General features: G+C 48.0%; 1 protein-coding gene and 1 long non-coding RNA gene across 3 annotated transcripts in view; one reads left to right on the plus strand and one right to left on the minus strand.

The window, feature by feature from the left end:
- Nucleotides 1–3,188: 3,188 nt before the first annotated feature.
- Nucleotides 3,189–6,500, minus strand: LOC148118550 (uncharacterized). The gene is made up of 2 exons (XR_015736020.1): nucleotides 5,338–6,500; nucleotides 3,189–4,381 (listed from the first exon to the last, which is right to left on the minus strand). It is a non-coding gene; the product is annotated as an uncharacterized LOC148118550 (long non-coding RNA).
- A 276-nt stretch (nucleotides 6,501–6,776) lies between these two features.
- The window catches only part of Spire2 (spire type actin nucleation factor 2), a 35,569-nt gene continuing 16,047 nt past the window's right edge, over nucleotides 6,777–26,298 (plus strand). Inside the window, exons 1-2 of one of the 2 annotated variants that reach the window (XM_085681871.2) lie at nucleotides 6,777–7,060; nucleotides 21,797–21,840. In XM_085681871.2, the coding sequence (XP_085537997.2) occupies nucleotides 6,799–7,060; nucleotides 21,797–21,840 (306 nt within the window). In that variant the 5' untranslated portion in view covers nucleotides 6,777–6,798. The remainder of the gene's footprint in view (nucleotides 7,061–21,796; nucleotides 21,841–26,298) is intronic. The other variant, XM_085681872.2, reaches the window with a different exon arrangement.

Here is a 26,298-nt window from a genome sequence, read left to right on the forward strand (position 1 = left end):
GACGCACTGAAGCACTGTGCACAGAGGTACAAGCTGTTGTCTCATGACTGTGGCAAAAATCACCCGCAGAGCAGGGCATGTGATATGCCTTTCTATACAAATAGATGTGCTGATTTGTCACGGGTCAATGACTTTGTGAAGGAAAATACCTCAGTTAAGGGTTCTTTCTATCTTTTTCTTTTCTTTTCTTTTTTTTTTTTTTTTTGTTTTTCGGGACAGGGTTTCTTTGAATTGCTGTGAAGAGACATTATGACTACAGTAACTCTTGTTTTGGTTTGGTTTTGGTTTTTCTTTTTCTTTTTTTAATATTTATTTATTTATTATGTATACAATATTCCATCTTGTGTATACCTGCAGGCCAGCAGAGGGCACCAGACCTCATTACAGATGGTTGTGAGCCACCATGTGGTTGCCAGGAATTGAACTCAAGACCTTTGGAAGAGCAGGCAATGCTCTTAATCACTGAGCCATCTCTCCAGCCCTGGTTTTGGCTTTTTCGAGACAGTGTTTCTCTGTAGCTTTGGAGCCTGTCCTGGAACTAGCTCTTGTAGACCAGGCTGGTCTTGAACTCACAGAGATCCACCTGCCTCTGCCTCTCGAGTGCTGGGATTAAAGGCGTGCGCCACCATTGCCCTGCTATAGCAACTCTTATAAAGGAAAACATTTGATTAAGCCTTTTGATTTAAGCACTTGATTGCAGTTTAGAATTTTAGTTCATTATCATTGTGGCAGGCAGACATGGTGCTGGGAGGGGTAGCTGAGAGTTCTACATCTGGATCTGCAGGCAGCAGGAAAAGAGAGTGACACATTTGCCAGGCTTGAGATTCTGAGACCTCAAAGCCCATTCCCGAGGGACACGCCTACTCCAGCAAGGCCACACCTCCTAATATTGCAACCCTGTATGGGCCTATGGGGACCACTTTTATTCAAATCCTAAAGCCCATTTAACGTATTTGGGTTGCTATTGCTATGCTATAACACCATGACCAAAAACAAATTGGGGGAGAAAGGGTTTATTTGACTTCCGTATTGTAATCATCATTGAAGGAAGTCAGGACAGGAACTCAAACAGGGCAGGAATCTGAAGGCAGGAGCTGATGCAGAGGCCATGGAGAAGCACTGTTTACTGACTCGCTCTCCATGGTTTGCTCAGCCTGCTTTCTTATAGACCCCAGACCACTAGCCCAGGAGTGGCCCTACCTACGATGGGCTGACCCACTGATCACTAAGAAAATGCCCTACAGGCTTGTTTGCCTACAGTCTGAGAGTCTGGAGGCATTTTCTCAATTGAGGTTCCCTTCGCTTAGATGACTAACACCTGCCTCAAGTTGTTATGAAACTAGCTGGTGCATCCTCACTGTAGTTGTCTCTGAGAAGAATACGAGCGACTGGGACCGGCGTTGGGTATAAGAGTTTCCAGTGTACACCATTTTTGAATCTTTGAAGATCAAACTGGGTCAAACTCAACTGGAATGGTATGTATCACAACCATTTCTTCCGTCTTACAGAGTCCAGGCCCCTGGGGAAGTCATGGATGCTCATCACATCGTCCAAGACTGGATGTCAGCTGTGAGGAGCAGGTGTAACAACAGCTAGTGACCCACTGGGGACAGCATTCCATTCATGTTGGTTCCTGGGTTTTCTGAAACAGATTCAGAGTTGGCAGATGACTTCAGCTGTTCTCAATGGGCGTCAAACACACAGATGCTCTTATCTCCTAATCTCAAGAGTAGGTTCCTTCTCACATCTCCACCCCATTGACTGTGTGTGTGTGTGTGTGTGTGTGTGTGTGTGTTAACCATCTATTTCATGTGTATTGGTGGTTTTGCCTGCATGTATGTCTGTATGAGGGTACTGAACTCCCTGGAACTGGAGTTACAGACAGCTAAAGCTGCCATGTCGGTGCTGGGAGTTGAACCCGGATCCTTTGGAAGAGCAGCCAGTGCCCTTAACCATCTCCTTAGCCCATAAGCTTGTGTGTTTCAAAGCATCGTGCATCTGAAAGGATCCTGACTGCTACTCTCTCTGCAGTTTGGATGTTAGCGTCCCTCTTTTAATTTCAGCTTCATTCCGGAACCTCTTGTGCCTTGAGGCAATGTGTGGTCCTATTCTCTGAATCCTTTCTCACTGCCCAACTTCAGCCTCTGTGTCTCCAATCCCTAGCCCAGAAACCTCGTGACACCAATTCCGAGAGTCCCTCCCTGGGAGCTGTCCTGGGTTCTTTCATTGGCCAAGCACAGCCTGGCTCTATCTGTTACCCCTAGAGATTCATAACCTTTATCACTATCCTAAAAATAACCCTAAACACAAAACCAGACTCTCACATTTCAGCTTTTCCTCTTGGACCCTTGAACTCTGGCTCTCCCTGGCTGCATAGAGTGTGACAAAGAGCACATTCAGGGGCCTCTGAATCCTGTAACAAAAACCTGGTTGCTCGCTGCAAACAGTATACGTGGAGTCTCTGGGGAGAAGCCGACCTGAATCTGAAAGGGACTTGGGCTTGGATGGCAAGGGCCCCAGCACTCTACTTTTGGCAGGTGGATCGGTTCTGCCTGTGTCTAGGTGAATGGATGAGACCTTTGCCCTGACACTGGCTATGTGCCTGATTCTCTTCAGCCTTGGTGCCAGGAACTTCATCTGTTCCGCCAAGTCATTAGAGGCTCTAAAGTCTTGAACCCTGCAACTCATACCATGATATAGCCTTCAAATTGCAGTCACAGAATACCTGAGGATCCAGCCCTCCCTCACCCTTCTGCTCTACAGGAACCGGAAACTGGGACTTTTCTAACATCTGTGTTTTTCAAGATGCTCACAGATTAACTTCCAGAGTTCTTCCATCTATGACTGCATAATCATCAGCCCACAGTCATTTCCAGGTGTTGCTACTACAGAGGAAGAATTTACAGCTCCCTCAGAAAAATTCCCATTAGGATTTTCAAGGCATCAACAGAGTATGGCCAAAAGCATATATAACCCAGTTCCTACCAAGTACCCAAAGTCCTTGCCTACCCATCTTCTTTATTTTTTGTTTTGTTTTGTTTTGTTTTGAGACAGGGTTTCTCTGTGTAGTCCTTACTTGCCTGGAATTCACTCTGTTGACTAGGTTTGTCTTGAACTCATGGAGATCTACCTGCCTTTTCCTCCTGAGTGCTGGGATTAAAGGTGTACACCATCACCACCCAATTCAAGTATCACTTTTAAAGATTTATTTATTTTTATGTACATTCATTTTTTTCCGTCTGTATGTATAACAGTTGTGAACCATTAAGCCATCTCTCCAGCAACAATACCACCTTTTTCTTTTCTTTTTTTTTTTCGAGACAGGGTTTCTCTGTAGCTTGGGAGTCTGTCCAGAAACTAGCTCTTGTAGACCAGGTTGGTCTCAAACTCACAGAGATAAGCCTGCCTCTTTCTGCCTCCCAAGTGCTGGAATTAAAGCTGTGTGTCACCACCTCCTGGCTAATGTCACTTTTTTTAATTTATTTTTTGTATTTTTCACATCATGTCTCCTAATCTCCCCCATCTCCCTCTACCCCCCAGAGATAAAGAAAAACAAAATTTAGAGAAGAGAGGGAAGGAAGAATGGGAGAATCTTGTCACGGAAGCTGCAGTGTGACACAGTGAGTCACGTAGTAAACCCCTTTATCCACACATTTTTACACGCAGGTGCTCATGCCGGGGAATCATCGGTTGAGGCCCTTGGTCTCTGCTACACCATCAGCACCGAGCCTGCACTGGGACTCTCCCTAGACATCCCATTGCTGTCTGTGTTGCTAAGATCCTGCAACACTGGGTCTTCAGGACCAAACTCCCCTAGGAAATCACAGATGGGGTGGATGTTGGGATGGGTCAACACAGAACCCTGGTTCTGGGCCTGGGTAGTTGCAGGGTTGGTCAGTCCACCAGCTCTCTCTTCACCACCAGAGCAAGCTCTCCAAGCATTGACCTGGCTAGTTCACCCCTTGCTGCGACAAGCCATCTCTCCTGATTTCGCATCCTCAGGGTTGGTTCTCCCACACCTACTCTTTCAGGGCCAGCTCTATTGTGTTGCTCAAGCGAGCTGTATGGGCTGCTCTCCTCTCTCCTGGGTGCTGCAGCTGGTGCACTCGGGAGGCAGAGGCAGGTGGATCTCTGGGAATTCAAGGCCAGCCTGGTCTGCAGAGTTCTGTGAGTTTCAGGATAGCCAGGACTGTTTCACAGAGAAACCCTGTCTAAAAACAAGCAAGCAAGCAAGCAAGTAAACAAAAACTTAAGGGAAATAGAACTATTTTGGCTTAGTTTCAGAGGTTTTGGTCGATGGTCACTTGGCTTTGTTACTTCTGAATCTTGTGTGGTGAAGCAGAGCATTACGGTGAAGCAAAGCGGCTTATCTCATGGTGAGCTGAAAGAGATGAACAACGAGTCCTAGAACATGCTATAGCCCTCAAGGACTTGCTTCTGGGGGCCTGCTTTCTCTAACTGGGGTCCACCGCCAAACATTTCCACCACTTCCCTGATGCGATTTAAATTGTACTTCTAGGACAGTTAAGATGGTGAACTGGGTGAGAGCCTTGCTACCCACCCTGACTATCTGACTTCCATCTTGGAGGCCACAGTGGAAAAAGAGAATCTTCTCCTGCTGTGGCTGCTCCTTCCTCTCCTTCAGCCAATAGCAAGCCTGCTCTCGCTCTCTTGCTTCCAGCTCTCACTTCTGACTGCTAGACTCTGTTCCTGTTCCCTGTTCATGTAGAGGATTGTGATCTAGGACAACGATCTGTAAGTCTCCCCTAAATAAATAACCCTTTATTATACGTAATTCTGAACTAGAGTGGGATTATTTTGTGTCTTCCACCATCAACCTCCTAAAGTTGCCCTCTGACCTCCACACGCATTATGGTACCCAAGCACCCACCCTCATATCATACACACACAATAACATAAGAAAATTAGGAATCCTCCTGTAGATTATCTACTGATTTTGTCAGAGGCTTTGTGATCCGATCACCTATCGCTGGTTTGTGTGAACATCTGCAGCTCGAATCTTTCACACATGAGCCTTATAGTGATAATAGAAAGTATTTTTTGCTACATCCTAAATAGCTTCCCCATAGGTAATTTCCATCCTCTGCCCAAATGTCCCACAACTCTATCCATTCAGCTCACTGACTGTGACAATGGGTATTTTAAAAGTTGGGCAGGGCAGTACCACTGAGGGAGCCCAGTAGATAGTCAGCCTCCCACCCCTCATAGTGCCTGCCTTCTGCCTAATCTCTTGCTGCCCTCTGGATCAGGGATCCCCCATCCACTGGGACTCTTACTTTCCCCTATCTGTCTGAGAGACTCTCCCCACTGTGATACCCCCAGCTGTAATCCATCGCTCCTGGGAAAACAAAGCATTTAGGTGGTTCACTCCTTGACTGGGTCATGATTCCAGGTTCTGATGAGCTGAGGCTGAGGCTTTCCAAGAAGGTCATATTCCCACCAGTTCTAAAAGCAGAAACCATTCCATGAGTTGGTCAATAAAAAACAGCCCAGCCTCATCAGTGAGCCCTATCACCGCACTTGGCATTGTGTGAGTCAGGAGTTTCCCTTAAACTACTGCCATGCATACTCTTGCTCCTAACATAAACAAGACTCTCTGTGGGAGGTTCCTATCGGTCCCTTCTGAGTTAGCCCCTGAAGTCTCTAATGATTAGGGAAGAGGAGCCAGAGTTCCAGATTGTCTACACAATGTATTCCGAACAAAACTTTCTCTTTCTTTTCCTCTACTTCAGCGTCCTTTAGCCCTGATAAATTGGTTAGTCTTACAAGCTTGAGAATTAGGAGAAGGATTTGAGATTTGCCCAGCTATTGATTATAAACACTTTTAGGCAAAATTCATTTGTATCAAGTTTCTTTCCAATTGAAGATTAAGACTCTAGAAGAAACAATCAACTATCCCCTACACCAAATCTCTCTCAAATGAGCTGAAACTATCCATCCTTGACTGTCCTGAACCTCAGGGCCCATAGCTTCCTAGGTGATTCTAGCCAGTGACTAGACCTGAGACCATTTGTTTATTATCATTTATTTTTCAGTTGCATTTTCTTGCTCTGTGGCTCTGACCAGTCATAAATATGGCTGAGATTTCTTTCAACAAAGCTGTGCGCTGTGCTCAGCTTGATGCCACCTCTGTGTCCTGTAGCAACTGGCCTAGACTGAGGTGGTGTGTTATCACAGTCGCATTGTTTGCCACTAAAGACACTAAAGAGGTTAAAGCCGGTCCTTTCGAGCAGAGAAAGGACCATTTGTGAAGACCGGAAAGCCTGTGTCATCCTCATGTCGATCACACTACAGCAACCTTCTAAGGTCACTTTGGCATTCAGGCCTTCCCGAAAGACCACCACAGGCACTGTCTGCTTTAAAGAGCCATAGTCAAGGGAGGGGGCGAGTGTGCGTGTGCCGCGTGTGCATGTATGTGTGTGTGTCTATGTGTGTGTTCCCGGTCAAGCTCAACGTCTTTCCCCCACCCCCAGCTTCTAATGTTCTCCTTAGTCCTCTGCCCCTGTAAACCCTCCACTCCAGCTGGCCCCCAGCCCTCCTCCCGGCTCGTCCCTCCCCAACCCAGTCCTCCCTTCTCACCCTGTCCGGCCCCGCCTCTCGGACCGACTACGCCCTCCCTCTCCGGCAGCCCCCGCCCTCACCTGCATTTGCTCGCGAGGGGCGGGGCCGGAATGACAAAGCACACGGACGGCGCGGGACCCGCCCCCTGGCTCGGCGATGCGTCGCCCCGCTGTTATGGAGACCCGCCGCGCGCGCGGGCGGCGATGATGGGCGGCCATGGCCCGGGCGGGCGGCGGCGGCGCAGCAGCAGCAGCACCGGAACGCGCGGGGGGCGCGGCGCGGCCCGAGCCGTGGGAGCTGTCCCTGGAGGAAGTGCTGAAGGTGTACGAGCAGCCCATCAACGAGGAGCAGGCCTGGGCCGTGTGTTTCCAGGGCTGCCGCGGGCTGCGGGGCGAGCCGGGGGGCGTGCGGCGCATCCGAGACACGGCCGACATCCTCCTGCGCAGGGACGGCTCGGTTGGCGCGCGGCTGGAGCCCGGTAAGGCGCAGTGGGGTGGGTGGGGGTGTGGCCGGCGCGGCGGGCGAGCGGGCGGGAGGCCGCTGAGGGCGTCCGGTGCCAGGTGCCGGGGCCTCGACCTTTCTCTCATCAGCGTAAAGATAGCGCTCTGTGGGACCCAGAAGGCCCCACCCTGCCCTCTGAATCTGGGACTCCTTGTCTCCTCTTCGACCTAGGATAGCCCCAACGTCACACAACACAAACCGTCTAGGATAGATAACCTTACCAGCAGTCTATCGCTCCTAATGTGCCGCCCAGAGGCCGGTTGGCTGCTCGCGCCAGGGGACGCTTTCCCCAAGGGAGAGGGGCTTTGGCTAGAAGCCCGAGTATCTTTTATCTTTAAGTCTTGGAACACGGCATTTCGAAGCCTCTCTCTAGCCTTTTCTCTTCAAGCTGGGTTTGGGGGAGTCTGTAGCCCTCCGGCCTTGCTCTAGCAGGGCTTGAGGATGAATCTTTGCTGCTTCCCATGAACCTGGCACTCTCCTGGCGACACTGCAGACCTTAAGGTTACATAGAGATGTGGGTCGTTCTCTCTCTCTCTCTCTCTCTCTCTCTCTCTCTCTCTCTCTCTCTGTGTGTGTGTGTGTGTAGGGTGTGCTTTGCTCTGAGTCTGTACTGAGCTGATACTAATTTCCTGAATTTAATTGTAAGTGCAAGAAAAGTGTATAATTTGTGATTTTAAAAAAAACCTTTAACATCAATAAGAACCAACAGTTAAGCTTTTGAGAGATTCTTGAAGTCTACTCAGAGTGGTGAGTTCAAGCAGCTATTTACTGTTCTCCTTTATTTCCACCCCTCTGAGAATAGTAGTTCTAGTATACAGCATACAGTGATATTACCCTAAAAGTTGATACCCCGTTGGGAGCACAAAGGCAGGCTGTGTGTTTGCTGAATGAAGGCTGGCCTCTCTCCAACACTGAGAGCTGTGGGCTTGCAGAAATTCCCCCAAGCAGGCATCTGCGGGGGACTAGGAATGACAAGCAAAGCCAAACAGAAGCCATGGACAAGAGCTGCTTCTGTAACAGGAAGGGCCCATTGTGCTCACACAGGAGCCACCACGACTTTCTCAGGCCTTCTCAGCCTGCACCCAGTTCCTTCCTTCCCACACCCCTGCCTGGCAGTTTCAAGTTGTTAAATTTTGCACAAAAGCTCTGATGTATTTCACAGGGAGATAATAAGCCCAGCACCCGGGTAGGCTGATTTAACCTTGGCCACATTCGCCCCGAGAGTGGCATAATTTGCCTAAATTGGTGTTTGTGCTCAGAATCACGGTATTGCTTCATCTTCCCAAGACTGGCCTGAAGGGACAGGTGCACCCACCACCAACTGCTTTGACCTGGGTGGGGAGCGGGGACCCTGCAGCCTGCACATTCATGGAGCTTTACTTCTGAGGCTCTAGCCTCCTTACAAGACTGTTCCTGGACCTACTCCATTCCTTGCCGTAGAGAATATAACGCAGGACCTAGCTCCCAGCACTGCAGAACAAGGCAGGATTGCAGGGAGCCTGCTCTGTCTGGCCCTCTGATGTTAAAGACAACAAAAGCTGAGCCTTAGGGTTGTAAGTGGCTTGCTGTCATAGTTGGGGGCTGCACTGTGAACCATCCAAGCTTAGCTCCTGTTGGGTCCCTCAAAAAGAACAGTCTTAGCCTGTTCTCCACTCCCCTTACCTCCCCACCCCCCAGCAGTGTCTTTACTGCCTTATTGTTTCCAGTCTCCTGCTGGGTCAAAGTTCAGAGAATGCACTCCATGGTGACCGTTGGGGAGAGGAACCTGTGTGTGACACCATGGGGTCCAATTTCACTTTCTATTCAGCATACCTTCAGATGTGTTGGTAAACAAACCTCATGAAGGTCAATGAGACTTATGACTTGCTTTTTTTGGATGGGATCTTGCTGTTCAGGCTGATATTGAACTCTTGAGGTCAAGTGATCCTCCCACTAAGCCATGTGATGCTGGAACTATAGGGCCTTGTTGGTTCCTTGGTTCTTTTTTGTTTGTTTTTTGATCTTTCGAGATAGGGTTTCTCAGTAGCTGTGGAGCCAGTCCTGGAACTCACCCTGTAGACCAGGCTGGTCTCCAACTCTATGAGTTCAAGGTTACCTGGTTTACAGAATGAGTTCCAGGACAGTCAGAGCTATACAGAGAAACCCTGTCTTGAAAAAACAAAAGAAAAAAACCAACTGTATTTACAAGAACAATCTCTGAACTTCATAAATCAGCTGAAACTTTGCCACCCCTCCGGAAGTAGCCAGCCCAGCATGTTTTCTGGAGGACTTGAGAGTCTAGTGAATTCCCTAAAGGATCTTGTGTAGCTTATTCCTGAAGTAGCTGTCAGAAAAATGCTCATACTTTCTTGTCAGCATTTGAGATTATTTTGATGCCTGTAAACTTTCTTACTCTGCCGAATTGGATGTTGGGTCTGTTGGATGTTGTCACCCTGTTAGGTCAGTCTCTAACCCATGCAGCTCTTATTCTCCACCAGATGTTTTGAGACTCTCACTAAACCTGGAGCTCACCATTTTGGCTAGACTGGCTGCTACCTGGTGTATGTCCCAAACACCGGGACCGTAGGCCCCTTCTGCTAAACTCAGCTTTTACGTGGGTGCTCCAGATCCAAATACAGTTCTTCATGGAAGACTTTTTTCTAGTCACCCTAGAAGTGTGTGTGTGTGTGTGTGTGTGTGTGTGTGTACATACCTGAGACAGGTTCCTGGAACTCAAGACCCTCCAGCCCCAGCCTCTCAAGTGCTAAAATTGCCACTATACCTGACTTGTTTAAATTAATATTTATTTATATAATTTTTTTTTTTGATTTTTCAAGACAGGGTTTCTCCGTAGCTTTGGAGCCTGTCCTGGAACTAGCTTTTGTAGACCAGGCTGGCCTTGAACTCACAGAGATCTGCCTGCCTCTGCCTCCCGAGATCCTGCCTGCCTCTCTGCCTCTGCCACCACTGCCCAGCCTATTTTTATTATTTGTGTGTGTGTGTGTGTGTGTGTGTGTGTGTGTGTGTACACATACCTGAGGTCAGGAGGTGTCTGCAGAATCCACAGTTGTTGGATGCCCTTTAGAGCCAAAGTTACAAGAGGTTGTGAGCTACCTGACATGGGTGTTGGGAATTAGACTCTGGAAGAACAGTAGATGCTTTTAACCACTGACTGAGCCATTTGGTGGGAAGTGGAGTGTGAGCAAGTAGAGTTACATGTAGTAACATGTAGAGTGACTTAAACTGTATGTTGAGGGAAGGGTGACTTTCTTTTTCCTTTTTGAATGTTTTGAGGCAGAATTTCTCTGTGTAGCCCTGGCTGTCCTAGAACTTGCTTTGTAAACCAGGCTGACCTTGAACTCAACTAACAGACCCACTTCTGCTTCTTAAATGCTCGGATTAAAGTGTTTAGGAGAGAGTATTTATTTATTGTTTTTTTGAGACAGGGTTTCTTTGTGTAGCCCTAGCTGTCCTGGAACTCACTCTATAGACCAGTCTGGTCCCAAACTCACAGATCTGCCTGCCTCTGTCTCCAGAGTGCTGGGATTAAAGGCATGTGCCACCAGCGCCCAGTTAAAGTGTTTTCTGGGACAAAGCCAGTTCCTTAAATGGAGTTTGGTTAGTGATCAGGGACCCACAGTGTTCTCAGTGGCCTTTGTCTGTCTCAAGCTCCAGGGTCATTTATTCAGGAGCATGACCACTTCCTAAGTGGGGTTTGGCCCTCAGCCTGATGGAGTCTGCAGCTTCCAGGCCCACCAGCCTGAATGTGCTGGTTAGTCATCTCTTCCTGCAGGAAAGCTATGTAGACGGGTGGAGGCTGGACCTGGGGCTGGGTCAGGATCCTTCACCCTCCTCCGAAGTGGGAGTGAGTGGTTACGCCGTCTCTCCTCCCTTTATCTCCCTGCTCTTTCTTCTTGCCCGTGAACATACAATTCTCTATTTTCAGGTGTGTGTGGGAGAGAGAGAGAGAGAGAGAGAGAGAGAGAGAGAGAGAGAGAGAGACTCTCTCACATATCCCAGCCTGTCCATGACCTCGCTGTGTAACTGTGCTGGTTAGTTCTGTCAGCCTGACACAAGGTAGAGTCATCTGGGAAGAGGGCACTTCAGCTAAGAAAATGCCCCATCAAATTGGCCTGTGGAAATCCTATAAGGCATCTTCTTAATGAGTGATTGATTGTGGGTGGTGCCAACCCTTGACAGGTGGTCCTGGTTTCTATAAGAAAGCAGGTTGAGTAAGCCTTGGGGAGTAAGCTGGTAAGCAGCACTCCCCCATGGCCTCGGGTCAGATCCTGCCGCTGGGCTCTGCCTTGACTCCCTGCCCTGATTTCCTTCAGTGATGGATGATTATATGGAACTGTAAACTAAAATAAAGCCTTTCCTCCCAAAGTTGCTTTTGTCCAAGGTGGTTTATCACAGCAATAGAACCCCTAAGCCTGCAGCTTCCCATTCCAGCTGCTCCTGCGTGGATGTGAGGCCCTCCCAACCCGGCTTGTGCTGTAGCCTTGAGTTCCAGTTTGCACTAGAACTGGCAATGGTGTCTATGGAACTACAATCTTATTTTCACTCTTTTCTTTTTTCCCTTTTTCATTTCTTTCTTTCTTTTTCCTTTTTTGTTTATTTTTGCTTTTCAAGACAAGGTTTATCTGTGTAACAGCCCTGGCTATCCTGAAACTCACTCCGTAAACCAGGCTGGTCTTGAGCTCACTGAGATCCACCTGCCCCTGCGTTCCAAGTGTTGGCACTAAAGGCATGCGCCACCACTGCCATGTATATTTTTACTCTTATTGCCCAACAGTACTAAAGAGTAGGCATTTGCATGTCACAGAGCTGCACTGGATAGGTTGGAATGAGGCAGCGTGGGCTCGTGAGAGATAGTGTTCAGGAAGCACAGCCAGGATTCTCTCCCTCTGCCTTGCCTGTGCAGCTTGTTACTGTAACTGCGTGTGTAGATGGGCCATCTATTTAAACTGGGTGCTCACTCATCTGTCTCTCAGTCCCATGCTCCCATGTGAGCTAAAGTAGATCTTGGCTTCTGAGAAATGTCATTGGAACACTGGAGTTGAGAAGCCACAACCTGGCTCTTGGCTACCGAAGCCCTTGAGCTTCACCAGTGATTAGGGCTGCCTGTTCAGCTGACTTTTCTTCTTAAACGGCTTAGTATTATTGCATGTGTCTCTGTCCAGTCATCCTGAGGGTACCCAAAAACGAGTAGGAAGGGTACATTCCTTTGCAGAGGAGGGCATTTGTCCCTCCAGAGTCTCCTGGATACCAGAATATTTATGGTTGACACATGTTTATTGAGCTAGGTCCTTCCCACGTGGTTCCTGTCACAGTTGTGTTGTCCGCCCCACCACTACAAGGCACCCCTTGTGCCCGGTGAAGGTCACTCAGCTAAGCTGCAGTGGGGCTAACACCAGGCTACTCTGGATGGGTGACTGGAGCCTGTTCAGAGGTGCTCACAGGGCAAACACACAGCAGTGTTGGGCGTCCTCTTCCTGCAGAGCATCCTGTTGAGATCCGTGCCGCATAAGACGAAACCAGAGGTCACAGAAGAAAAGCAGGTGTCCAAAGTCAGTGAGCCGGGCATGACTTGCACCTGCCTCAGAGCTCATGTTTATGTTTCTGTAGCCTTACAGCACACCACCCAAGTGGAGCCCTGGCCTATGGCACAGCAGCAGGCATCCACAGGCCACACCTTTGTGTACATTGGCCAGATGCAACTTGGGATGCAGTGTCCGGGGTCCATGCAAATGAACCCTTGACACAAATGTGGGTTTCGGCCAGAGGAATGCAGTTCTGCAAAGGGCTCCCTGTGTGCTTCTTGACAGCCAGTGCTCTATCCCTGAGCCCTCCCACTCAGAAGAGGAGAAGGAAGAGCTTAATGCTGTGGGGTTGTGGCAGGATGCCTGGCCACTCTGGTGTGGGTGTGAGCTGGGTGTGTCTGTGTATAGCTTTTCCAATTTGGTTTCACCTCTGAATTAGACCTTACACAAAGGTAAGGTAATCTCTCTCTCTCTCTCTCTCTCTCTCTCTCTCTCTCTCTCTCTCTCTCTCTCTCTTTCTCTCTCTCTTTGTTTTGTTTTTTTGAGACAGGGTTTCTGTGTGTATCTTTGGCCGTCCTGGAACTCACTCTGTAGACCAGGCTGGCCTTGAACTCCCAGAGATCCGCCTGCCTCTGCCTGCAAGTGCTGGGATTAAATATGTGCGCCTCCATGCCCAGCAAGAAGGCAGTTTTTCAGGTGTATTTTCACTCTGCGATACTGCCTGTGCCCAAGGTTGGTGCCCAGAAGTCTTCAAGATACTTGGCGTCAGGATACTAGCCCACACCTTTGTTTGCCTGCCCTTCGGTGTGCTTCTAGAAGGAGGAAGCCTCAAGTCTTAAGCAGTCTCTGGGGTCTCTGTGTAACTTGCATGGCTCAGCTTGTAGTAGGGGTACAGCCCCAGCCAGCCTTGCTGCCATGTTCAAGGCCCTGAACTTCCTCCACACTCATCTGCTGCCAGCCCACAGAGAATCCTTTCCCTGTCTGCCATGGCGCCGGTGTGTTAAAGGTGGTGGGCACAGCTAAGGGCCTCTCGGTCTTTCATAGTCTTTCATAGTGGGAGTTCTGGTCCAGGATGTAGACCATGTAAACAGATGTGACAGGGTTTGTGCTCTGGCCATTAGCTGATTTCTCACAGGGTAAGACAGTGTTAAGGGGGAGTTCTGTAGGTAAGACAGCACTAAAGGGGGTGGCCTTCCTTCTTGGAGATGACACCCTGCTGGTTAGGCAAATCAGCTTAAGGACCAGAGCTTCTGGAGGAAGTTCAGCCATCGCTTTCTCAGTCCATTGAATCCTACGTTATACCAGGACAGTGGGCTTGCGGTCCTTTCCCCAGGGAAGGAAGAGGAGAACTTAAAAGAGAATTATGAGGTTCCCATGGCTTTGCAACACATCCTTAATTTGGCTTAACACAAGTATAGTCACATCCAGTTTAAGACCGCCATAAATCTAGAATAATCTCTACCTTCAGGCTAGCTTCTAGCAGCCCTATTTCATCTACCACATAACGCAGCATATCCATATCCATAGATCCTGGGGATTAGAACATGGGCAGCTTTGGGGTCGTTCTAACCACAGAGGGGAAAGTAGGAGGACCTCCATTCAGTTCCATCCTTGGCATCTAGTGTCAGGTGTCCCATTTCAAAAGAGGTTTTAAATGATTCCGTATTACTTATATATAAAATGGAATTCATTATGACATTTTCTTTTTTACATTTTTAAATGATTTACTTATTTTTATTTTATGTGCATTCATTTACCTGCGTATATGTCTATGTGAAGGTGTCAGATCCCCTGGAACTGGAGTTATAGACAGTTTTAAGCTACCAGATGGGTGTTGGGAATTGAACCTGGGTCCTCTGGAAGAACAGCCAATGCTCTTAACCGCTGAGCAATATCTACAGTTCCTCATTGTGAAATTTTCATACGTGTGCATAGTGTATTTCCATCAAGGTCTCTCATTCTTCCTTTTTATTTTTAATGTAGTTCCAGGAAGTGGTCGACATTCCTCCTATATACTTCAGCTTGGATGTTATTTGCTAGAATTTAGCTTTTGCTTAGAGAGTCTATGTGCAAGATTGGAATGGGACCCAAGGTCTTGTATTTGCTGTGTAAGCTCTCTACCACTGTATACCAGCCCCCACTTACTTCTTTCAATAAAAAGTTGGCAAAAAAAAAAAGTTAACTAACTAATTTTTAAGCCGGGCTGTAGTGGCACATACCTTTAATCCCAGCACTCAGGAGGCAGAGGCAGTCAGATCTCCGTGAGTTCAAGGCCAGCCTGGTCTACAGAGTGAGTTCCAGGGTATCCAGGAATACACAGAAAAGCCCTGTCTCAGGAAAAACAAACAAACAAATAATTAAAAAAAAAAGAAAAGAAAATGCCTCCATTAGGTCGGGCTGTTTGCAAGCCTGTAGGGCATTTTCTTAATTCTTGATCAGTGGGGGAGGTCCCAGACTGTTATGAGTGGGACCACCCTTGGGTTGGTGGTCCTGGGTTCCTTTAGAAAGCAGGCTGAGCAAGTTAGGGGCTACCCAGTAAGTGTCACCCCCCATGGCCTCTGGTTTCTGCCCTGTTTGAGTTCCCGCTCTGACTTTCTTCAGTGATTGACTATGATATGAAAAGTATAAGCTAAATAAACCCTTTCCTCGCCAACTTGCTTTTGGTCATGTTTTCATCATTGCAATAGTAACACTAACTAAGACACCCAGAAAACCTGGACCTGCTAGTCTGGGGTGAGCTAGTCTGAGAATCTTTACCTCTTTTTGTTGTTGCTGTTGTTTTTAAAGACAGGGTCTTATTTAGCCAAAGCTGGGCTTGAAGGTGATACATAGCTAAAGCTGGTCCCTTATCCTTCTGCCTCTACCTCCCAAGTGCCAGGATTACGTGTGACCATGCCTGCAAAGAGACTCCATCAATGACAAGTTCTCCAGCAACACCAATGTTCCTAATGCGCTGTCATTGGATTCTGTATACCCCAACTCTAAGGAATAGCCTCCTAGCTCTGTCACCAACACCTGCAGTTCCGGGTGACTGATTCTGTCTTCATGTAATTCAAACGGTCAGTAGGGGGAACAGCCGGTAGGTGGGTGTCAGCCTAGAACTGGGTGAGTCCTGGGTTGACTCTCACCTGGGTGACCTGAGGCAAGTTTATTACCCTCTCTGGGCCTCATTGACTGCTGTAACATTATGGAGCCAGAGTGGAGACTAGGTGAAATAGCCCCTGAAAAGCTTAAGTAACTCCTTCTAGCCCCTACTCAGAATCTGATCTTAAGAAAAAATTATGAGCCGGGCAGCGGTGGCACACGCCTTTAATTCCAGCACTCAGGAGGCAGAGGCAGGCGGATCTCTGTGAGTTTGTGGCCAGCCTGGTTCACAGAGTGAGTTCCAGGACGCAGAGAGACTAAAACGAAAAGGACAGGGAAGAAAAGAAAGTGTGAGACTGGAAAGGTGGTTCGTGGACTAAAAGAACTTGCTGCTTTTGCAGAGGACCAGGGTTCGGTTCCGAGCATCACAAAGCAGCTCACAGCCGTGAGCTGTACCCAGTTCCAAATGTAACCAGTTCCTGGCTGTGGGCACAGCACGCATGTGGTGAGCTTACATATATGCAGACCGACACTCATACATAAAGTAAAAATGAATCTTTAACTATGTATTTGTTTTGTGTGTGTATGTGCATGCGCACCCCATGGCACACATATGGAAGTCAGAGGACAACTTGCAGGAACCAGTTATCTCCTCCCACTCTACGGACCCCAGGGATTGAGCTCAGGTTGTCAGGCTCGGTGAAAAATGCCCTTATCCACTAAATGGTTTCACCAGTGTCCCACCCCAAAGGAATCCAGACTTCTTTCTGACAGTTTGATCAACGTGTTTTAACATTTATTACTTATACACGCATGTGTGTGTGCATGAGAAAGACAGACAGAGTCAGACAGATGTCTGTGAGTCTGAGCATGTACATGCTTGACACATGAGGATAACTTCCAGGGTTCAGATCCTTCCTTCCACTGTGCTTTTGTGAATGGAACACAGGTCATTAGGTTTGCAAAACAAGCACTTTTACCTGCTGGGCAGTCTTTCAGAATCTAATTTTGTCAGCTGCATACTCTGTCTCCTGCTAGGACAAGTGGTGTGGTGTTGGTGATGTGCCCAGTTGTGTTACCAGGGGTTGGCTACACGCTCTGTCTTCCTGTTGGGATCAGTGGTGTGGTCTTGGTGATGTCCCCAAATGTTTCGCCAGAGGTTGGGTATGGAAGCATAGTAGGAGTTCAGTCCCCAAGGTTTGCCCGTTGTTAGAGAGTCATGAGTGCTCAAGGCAGGCCTCAGTATCATGTACTGCTGACCTATAAGGCAGGCCTCAGCATCGTGATATGGCTCTGATATCAGCACTGCCAGTTAACACTGTGATATAGCCCTGCTGATATGGGTCACCTCCAGACCTGCCACTGGTGGACTGGGCTCCTGTTGTAGGAAGATACTTCCCGGGAGTGGCGTGTGGGCAGTGTGTGTGCACGAGTGCCTGGGGAAGCCTGCTGTTCTCAGTCCTGGATGAGCCACCACCCCTCTGTGGAAGAGAAGGAAGGACACACCTGTGTCCCTTTGCCCTACAGAACTCTGTTTGTTAAGCAAACACAGTGTCTGACTCCGTGCCTTCCTGTGGGTGGTTCTCTCTCCTGGCTTTCACCAGTTTCCAAGGCTGGTGCTTGCCCTGGATCACAGCTCAGTTTTACAGTTCCTTCCTTGACAATAGAAGCCGCCCACCTGTATGTGTGGCTCACTTACTAAGTGCCAGTCACTGGGTGTGTCTTCACTCAGTCTGACAAGCCCTCCCTGGTAAGTGGTATCACATCACTTTTGTGAGTGGGAACTGCCACCACTCAGTCACATGACCTTTGACTCCACAGTCTCTTGGCTGGAGGCTGCACCCTGACCTAAGAGATATGTAGGGGCTGTATTTTCACTTTTCCCTACATATTTCAAATTCAGAATGTTTCCTTCTTATACATATGAGTGTTTCCCCTGAATGTATGTATGTGTACCGTACATATGCCTGATGCCCGTGGAAGCCAGAAGAGGGCACTGAATCCCCTGAACTGGGAGTTGCAGATGGTTGTGAGCTGTCCTGTGAGTGCTGGGAATGGAATGAGATCTTTATAAGAGCAGCCAGTACTCAGATTCAGAAAGTTGAAAGGGAAGGCCTTGGAGGAGGCCTGTGTCACTGCCTGGATGTCCCCCCTCCCTCTCACAGGCTGCAGTGGATGTGAGGCTCTCCTGCACACGCCCGCACTCAGGCCTGTGTATTTCCTCCTGACTTCAGGCTGCTCCGTTTTTTTGTTTTTTTTTCCCTGAGTGGGGCCTTGGATCAACTCAACACCCAAAAGACATCTTGCTGGGTGATTTTCTTGAAACAGGGTCTTTCTATGTTACCCAGGTTGACCTTAAACTTGGAATCTTATTGCCTCAGCCTCCCAGATCTGGTTTCAAGTAAATTTCTTAATCTGCCACCCATCCTGACCACCTTGTTCTTTTTAGTGACACCTAATGTCCTGGGTATGGATGCCCTGCCTGTGTGTCTATGTATAGTGGCACGTATGCATTTTTGGTGTAAGACAGACCCAGCCCTGAGAGTTTCTGTAGGTATTGTGATGCATGGGTGCGCCTTCTAAAGGCTGAGAGAGAGCATATAACTTTGCGGGACTTGGCAGACTGCCTTGTGAGGGCTGTGGCCAGTTCCCTTGTCCACCCGGAACTGTGTGTGTCATATCTTCATTGCACACGCCCCTCAACTCTGTGTTTTGGCCATATAGGGACTTCTGAACACTGTGCCCGAGATGCAGGACAGGAAGTCTTTTGGACTTGAAAAGGTCTGCTCTTTAGCTTTTATTCACTGTCAGAATACTCTCGGGAGTCTAGACTTGGGATGGGGAATGTCTTGTGTAGGAAAAAGCCTTCCTAAGATGTGTAAAGTCCCCTTTAGCTGAGTGAAGAGGGGTTATATCATGTAGAGTGGATAGCTAACGCTGCCCGTGCCCTTAAGCCCCAAAAGAAGTCAGAGTCAGGAGGTCCTACCACCCTACTGTATGACTGCATGACTGAGCTGTCATTGACACCTTAGGAAACGTCTCTGCAGCTGTTACCTCACTTCTTCTTTGAGGCGATGTCATAAGTTAGGCAGGAAGGTGCCATTTCTGTCCCGTGGGTGGCAAAGTGATATCAGACACTTGCCCCATAACTGTGGACTGGTCAGAACCTGACTTCAATCTCTTGGAGAACAGCTGGGTCCCTGGAGCAAATGTGGCTCCAGCTGCCAAGCTCTGTGTCAGATGCACCTTCCCTGGAAATCCCTCTGGAGGAGGGACTGGGGCTGTGGAAGCCACAGGCGGTTCTCCAGATCTACTGTCTTACTTCATGACGCAGGTTTGTTTCCAGGAAAGCTCCCCGGCCCCTTGATTCCTCCTCATTTGCTCTTTTAACAAGAGAATCTGGAATGGCTGTTCTCTGTTCAGGGTAAGGATACCCTTCTGAGGACATGAGCACTAGCTGAGTCTGCGCCCTTAGCAGAAATGATGCTGATAGAAACTTGGCGTCCCACTTCTGGCTCCACCATGGCATAGCATTTCAGACATAACGGGAACTCCTTGGCCCAGCCCCATCGTTTATCATCTGTATGATTGCAAGTGAAATTCTTAGTCTGCCTGAGCTCCAGTTTCTTCATATGTAGAGAAGTCTTCTTAGAAGCTAGGTGCGACGGTGCCCGCTCATTGTCTCAGCACTCAGCTGCACAGTGTTGAAAATGTCACTAGCATTTCTTAGTTTTGTATTATCCCTAGGTCTGGCCTCTGGCCGTGTGGCGGTCACTGTCATCCTAGAATCTCACAAAGCCATAGCTTGCTCATTAAAACCCAAGACTCCCCTGGCATAGTAGTGTGTACCTATAATCCCAGCACTCAAGAAACAAAGACAGGGACATTGTAATGACTTTGAGCTAGACAGTAATATTCTATTTCATAAACAACCATAGTCAAACTCTCTATCTTTGCAACTTGATGCATAATTAAATTCATAAACAAGTTAGGCACATTTCTTGTTAACGTTGACTATTTATTTATTTATTTTTGAGGCAGGGCTTCACTGTTTAGTTCTGGCTGTTCTGGAACTTGCTTTGTAGACCAGGCTGGCCTTGAACTCACAGAGTTCCGCTTACCTCTGTCTCCCAAGTGCTTGGATAAAGGTGTGCATCCCTACCGCCTGACTTAACATTGACTATTTAGGCATTAAAAATATTCTCCTCATGGGCTAGGATCATAGCAAGGAAGCCCTGGGTTCAGTCTCTACCACCGCATAAACACGGTGTGTTTGCACGCATCTATAATCCCAGTACTGAGGACATGGAAGCAAAAAAGTCAGAAATTGAAGGACCTCCTCAGCTACACAGAGACTTTCAAGGCCAGCCTGGGCTACATTAGACATTGTCTTTTTAAAAAATTCCAACCAGAAAGCCAGACGATGGTGGCGCACACCTTTAATCCCAGCACTCGGGAGGCAAAGGCAGGTGGATCTCTGTGAGTTCAAAGCCAGCCTGGTCTACAAGAGCTAGTTCCAGGACTGGCTCTAAAGCCACAGAGAAACCCTGTCTTGAAAAACAAAAAGCAAATAAAAAATTCTGACCAGAAGCCGGGTGGTGGTGGTGGTGGCGCACGCCTTTAATCCCAGTAGTTGGGAGGCAGAAGCAGGCGGATCTCTGTGAGTCGAGGCCAGCCTGGTCTATAAGAGCTAGTTCCAGGACAGCTAAGGCTGTTACACAGAGAAACCCTGTCTTGAAAAACAAACAAACAAACAAACAAACAAAAAATCCGACCAGAAAGCTGTTCGGAGCTGGAGACCAGGCTAGCACTGACTGTGTGCTCAGAACTGGCTAAATGCCACCAGCCTGCCCTGCCTTCATGACCCCCTGACTCAGAGCACTGACCTTTTCCAGGAAGTACCCTTATTCTTGCTCAAATTTTCTTTCATCTTTTTAGTGTCTGAATCCAGTCACAGCTACCAAGTTTTGTTAAACATCCAAAGTGTGCTGGGGACAGAGTCCCTGGGACCACACATCCTCCAACAGCATGCTCTTTGAGCTCACTCTCCTTATTGCCCCGCTGATGTTGGGGGATGGATTGTTTTCCATTATTTTAATGGATCTCACAGTCGCTATCTCTGGCAATCTTCCTGGTCCTTGATGCAATTTGAAGATATTTGTGGAGTTAGCAGGTTTACCTAGCAGGCAATTTTATGGTTTGTTATTTTTCATGTCTTACTTCATCCTAGAACTTAAGAAAGCTGTAGTTCTTATCATTGCATGGTTCTGCCTTTATACGTAATTAAGGGAGGCCTGGGTAGTGGGGTAATTGGGGAGTTGCTGGTAGCACAGATTCTCAGCTCTCTTGCCTGCCTCTTTGAGCCCCACCACTTACCGACTGTGATGCCTTAGAGTCAAGAACTTTGCTCTTTGCCTTTGGGTGCTCATCTGAGAAGTGGGTGCCTGATTTCTCCACCTCTCGTGCTGTGGCTGAGCCACATGAGTATGCCCTTGAAAATGCGGACTTGCTTCTTGGCATTTACTACTGATGTGTTTAGTAAATCAAATGCAGAGACCAGCTTCCACCTGCCCTTCAATCCAGGGACTCCTTTGAGAGGTGCCTTTGGAAAAACCCCAAACCAAGGGGCTGTCTCAGAAGTGGATTTATTTACCCATTGGGCCAGGGTTTCTTATCTTCCTGCTGTATCTGGCTCATAGGACCTCGGTTCTAGGGAAGCGGTATACCCATTTCAGATGATGGGTCTTCCCTGCAGAGACAACTGAGCAGCCCCCGTTCAGAACCTGGACATACACACAGTCTTGCTGACCGCCCCTCGATGCTGACTTTCTCCTCTGAGATGTTACTATGGATCAGGGGTTGGACAGCTAGCAGGGTCCACATCACTTGTGCTCTGTAGCCTGAACCCTGCCCAGAGCTGGCTTAGGCTAGGCCTTGGGGATTCTATTCAAGGGGCCAGGTATCTCAGCCTGTTATGAGCTTTCTGGCGTTCCTTTGGGGGTGTGCTGTGTGTTTTAGGGAGGGTGGGGCAGAGGGAGAAGGGGAGAGCACATTGTCTGGAGGGGTCTTGGGGCTTCCAATGTAATCATGACTGTTTTCTCTTACAGAACCTACAACCATGGTGGTGCTACCGGCCAGCTCAGAAGCCCAGGTATTGAAAAGCAATTTTATTTATTTTTTTTAATTTTTATTTCCTTCTTTAGTTAAGTTTGCTTTATTATTTAATTTATCTATTTATATTTTATGTATGAGTGCTCTGCATATATACCTACACACCAAAAGAGGGCACCAGATCTCATTACAGATGGTTGTGAGCCACCATGTGGTTGCTGGGAATTGAACTCAGGACTTTTGGAAGAGCAGCCAGTGCTCTTAACCTCTTTTTTCCCCACTTTGGTTTTTTTAGAAGGGTTTCTCTATAGTTCTTTTCTGAAGCCTGTACTGGAACTAGCTCCTGTAGACCAGGCTGGCCTCGAACTCACAGAGATCCTCCTACCTTTGCCTCCCAAGTGCTGAGATTAAAGGCGTGCGCCACCACTGCCCAGCTGCTCTTAACCTCTGAACCATCTCTCCGGCCCCCTCAAATACCTTCTTGCTTTATTTCAGTTTTTTTTTTTTTTTTAATGAGTGATACTTCTGTTTCTTCTACTTGTTTCCCAAAAGGTGTTCAAGAGTGGAGACCACTTGTATTCTAGAATGAGAAGGGACCTTTGGGGACCCGAAAAGAGCACCGTCTGAGCAACAAACAGAGCCAGAGAGAGGAATTTCAGGGCATGCTGCCTGCCCTGATGGTTTTGTTCTTTGAAACGTTGCCTTTTATTGCCTTTTCAAAGCATAATTTTAATATAATAATAATTTACAGGCTGGATGCAATGGTACATACCTGTAATTCCAGCTACTTGGGAGACTGAAGCTTTGAGGAAAAACAAAGAAGAGATATAAAGAAAGGGAGGGAGGAAAGAAACCTTTGCGTGTCTGTATTTATTTAGCATGGTAGCACTCCAAGGGAGAGGTGAGAATGGACCGGAGGATTTCCATCATCCGCTGTCCCTGTTTCTGCTGCTGCTTCCTCCTCTAACTTCTCTGCCTAGATTTTCCTCAAAGGGAAACATATTATATATTTTCTTACATTTTATTTATTTATTTATTTGAATTTTGTTTTGAGACAGAGTCTCTTTACCTCACCTGGCTGTCCTAGATCGCACTGTGAAGACCAAATTGGCCTGGAACTCACAGATCCAGCTGGTTCTGGCTCCCAAGTGCCAGAATTAAAGGCGTGTGCCAGTATACCCAGCTGGCACTACATCTTATCACCCCACATACTTCTTGATGCCAGTGAGAGTGTATCCCTGCTTCCACGGAATGCTGTCACCTAAGCAACACTGCTGAGTGTCACCTAGGAGCTCTGTGAAGACAGTCATTTTTTTACATATAGGTAGCTAGAAATTGGGGAAGAGCAGCTGTATTTCTGGTGCATCTGCACTGTCGTGTGACTGCAGTTGTCTGTACACACAGCTGTAGAAAGTTTATTTCTCCAAGTGCAGGTCTGCTGGCCTGGGAGGTCAGCTGATGCTTGCTGTCCAGAGTTCACAGAGGTGAAACTGCTACCTACTACCTAAAGGATGCCTAGTGTTACACACCATCAGAATGCTTGGGAAAGCTTTGAGTGAAGGAGTCTCACATGGACCTCATATGGACTGTTCTCAGAGGCCCAGGTGTTAACCTGAACACTCCATCCCCAGGAAATAGGGCGGGGGAGCCACTCAAAGTCTTGCTTCTGGATACTTAGGTTTCATGAACCGCCTAGGCAGCCCCTCTAATTGCTTTCAGATTCCAGGCTGATGGCCATGCTTGAACTTGCAGGTTGGAGGTCCTGAGACTGGCCAGCCGCCAGGCTCTTCCTAATGGAAAGCATTCTTTGTGTTCCAGAGAAAGTTTCCAGTGAGCTGAGGCACTGAAAAGCTTTTTGCCAAGGAAGCCATCAGATAAGAGGCTTGGCTGGAGTTAACTCTTCCCCTTCCTTCTTGCCACATAAGCCAGCACTGGGCAGGGGGTGGGGTGAGTAGCCTGGATGGATTGGATTACCTTTCTACAGGCTGCACTGGGATGGGCAGGAGGGCTTCCTGCTCGCTTCTCAGTCTGTCTTTCTCCATGGAGTCCTGTGATTTCCACTGGAGACTTTGCCACACTAAGCATCACAGAGCTGTGAGGCACACTGGAGATCTTGGACCACCTTGCTCTTGCCTGGCATCTACAACACAAGAATCTACCGTGTGACCTCTCCACGTTTTTGTCCCCTTACCTTGCTAGCTTTCTCTTTCCACTGTCACACCTGAGAGCAGTCCTGAGACAGTCTCTGGAGTCCCCAGTTTCCCTGGGTACTCCATCCTGGCTGGTGGCCAGAGCCCTGCCATTTGCCTCCTGTCAGGTGTGACTAGCCACTGGATGTTGGCGTCATGCCCTGCATCCAAGGGAGTGCCTTAGAAACAGTCTATGACTTTAACCTGCTTAAAGTAGATGAAACTAGGGTGAGAGCAGCCCCAAGAGTGGGCCAGACTTTGGTCCATTGTGACTTTATTCTTCTCACCAGTCTTCTTGAGTCAAGGGTTACCTTCCCCAGACCCCTCAGGCTCCAGCATCTTCTGGAATGTCCCTGTAGGTCTCAGAGACCTTACCTCTTGCCTGACCCTGCCTTTGACCTGTTCTTGCTCTGCTGCCTTAGGCTCAGGTTTCCTAGGATACCTTGCTAGCCAGAAACGAGTGGAAGAGGCCACTGGGGCAAGGTGGTACCAGAAAGTGGACAGTCTCCTGATGAGGCTCTGGATCCAACAATGTCCTTTCACCCTAGCAATATAACAGAAAGCTTAGAGCATAGCACAGACCCAACTTCAAGATCTAGCTTGGCCAGCTTCTAGCTGTGATGAAGTGGCCTAACATAGCTCTGCTTCTGTCCCTCTGTATATGAGATGGGAGGTTGTGTCATGGGTTGTTGAAGTTAAATAGGATGAGTTTTACATAGGCTTAGCATAGCGTCTACATAGTAGAGCTGTTATTTTTATGTGTATGTGCCTTTGATAGTCTTTTCTTCTTAACAAATATTTTACATATATTTTTTTGTATTTATCTATCTATCCATTATTTTGCTTGCATGTATGTCTATGTACTATGTGCATATCTGGTGTTTGAGGAATTCATCAGAGGGTTTTAGATCCTCTGTAACTGGAGTTATGGAAGGTTGTGAGCCACCATGCAGGAGCTGGAAATGGAACCCAATGCTCTTAACCAGAGAACCCATCTCTCCAGCCCCAGACAGTCTGTCCAAAGAAGGAAAATATGAAAACTATTCAGTAGTACTGGAAATTGATCCTCAATTAAGAGTACTGGCTACTCTTCCAGATGATCTGGATTTGATTCTCAGCACCCATATGGCAGCTCACAGTGTCCGTAACTGCAGCCCCAGGGAACCTGGCACAGGCTTACATGTAGGCATAATACCCATACACACAAAATAAAAATAAAATTAAAAAATCATATTTTTATGAAATTTTTATGCTTATAATCTTTTGGGGAGCTAAGACAGGAGGCTTAAAACTTTGAGGCCACATAGCAAGACCCTGTCTAAAAATGGGTATTGTGGAGACTTTCGGGAAGCTCAGTCAGCTGAAGGCCCCAGAGCTTCGCACGGTCAGCTCCACCACCCGAGAGCCTCTCACGGTGCGCTCCACCACCCGAGAGCCTCGCACGGTGAGCTCCACCACCCGAGAACCTCGCACGGTCAGCTCCACCAGTCCCCAGGGCCTGACCCGCATCCTCAGTGCCTTCATGCTCATCACATGCCCTCAGGTGGGGCTGGGTGTAGTATGGTGGAACAGCCCTGTAAGGCCTTCACTCAGGTGACTGAAGCAGGAGGATTGTTAGTTTGAGGCCAGCTAGGGCTACCTAGATACCCTGTCTCAAACAGCAACTAGATGGGTATAGACCTGTAATCCCAGCTCTGTGGAGGGAGGTAGGAGGATCAGGAATAAACTTCACGAGATACTACTACCTTCAAAAGCAAACAAACAGAGCCAGGCGGTGGTGGCGCATGCCTTTAATCCCAGCACTCAGGAGGCAGAGTCAGGTGGATCTCTGAGTTCGAAGCCAGCCCAGTCAGAAAGTGAGTTCCAGGACAGCCAGGGCTACACAGAGAAACTCTTGTCTTGAAAAACAAGAACAAAAAAAGCAAGAGAAGAAAAATAGTGCTGGAGAGTTGAGCTGTGGTTAAGAGCACTAGCATCTGGGAGGCAGAGGTAGGCAGATCTGTGTGAGTTGAGGCCAGTGTGGTCTGCATAGTGAGTTCCAGGACAGCCAGGCAGAGAGCCCCGTCTCAATAAATGAATAGATAAATAAATAACAAAGTATTTTTCTTTTTGAGACACGGTCTAACCGAGTAGCCCTGGCTGGCCTCAAACTCACATAGCTCCTCTGGCGCTGCCTAGGGCTAAAGGCGTGAGTTGTTTGCTCAGCATGACATAATTTTTTGGTCAGCACAAATGTCCATCTGTTTTTATAATGCTGTGAGTCACCCATTACTGTAACAAACTCCTTAGATAATCAGAAAACGTGAGGT

The sequence above is a fragment of the Myodes glareolus genome, chromosome 22 (assembly GCF_982192425.1).
Source record: "Myodes glareolus chromosome 22, mMyoGla1.1, whole genome shotgun sequence".
NCBI lineage: Eukaryota > Metazoa > Chordata > Mammalia > Rodentia > Cricetidae > Myodes > Myodes glareolus.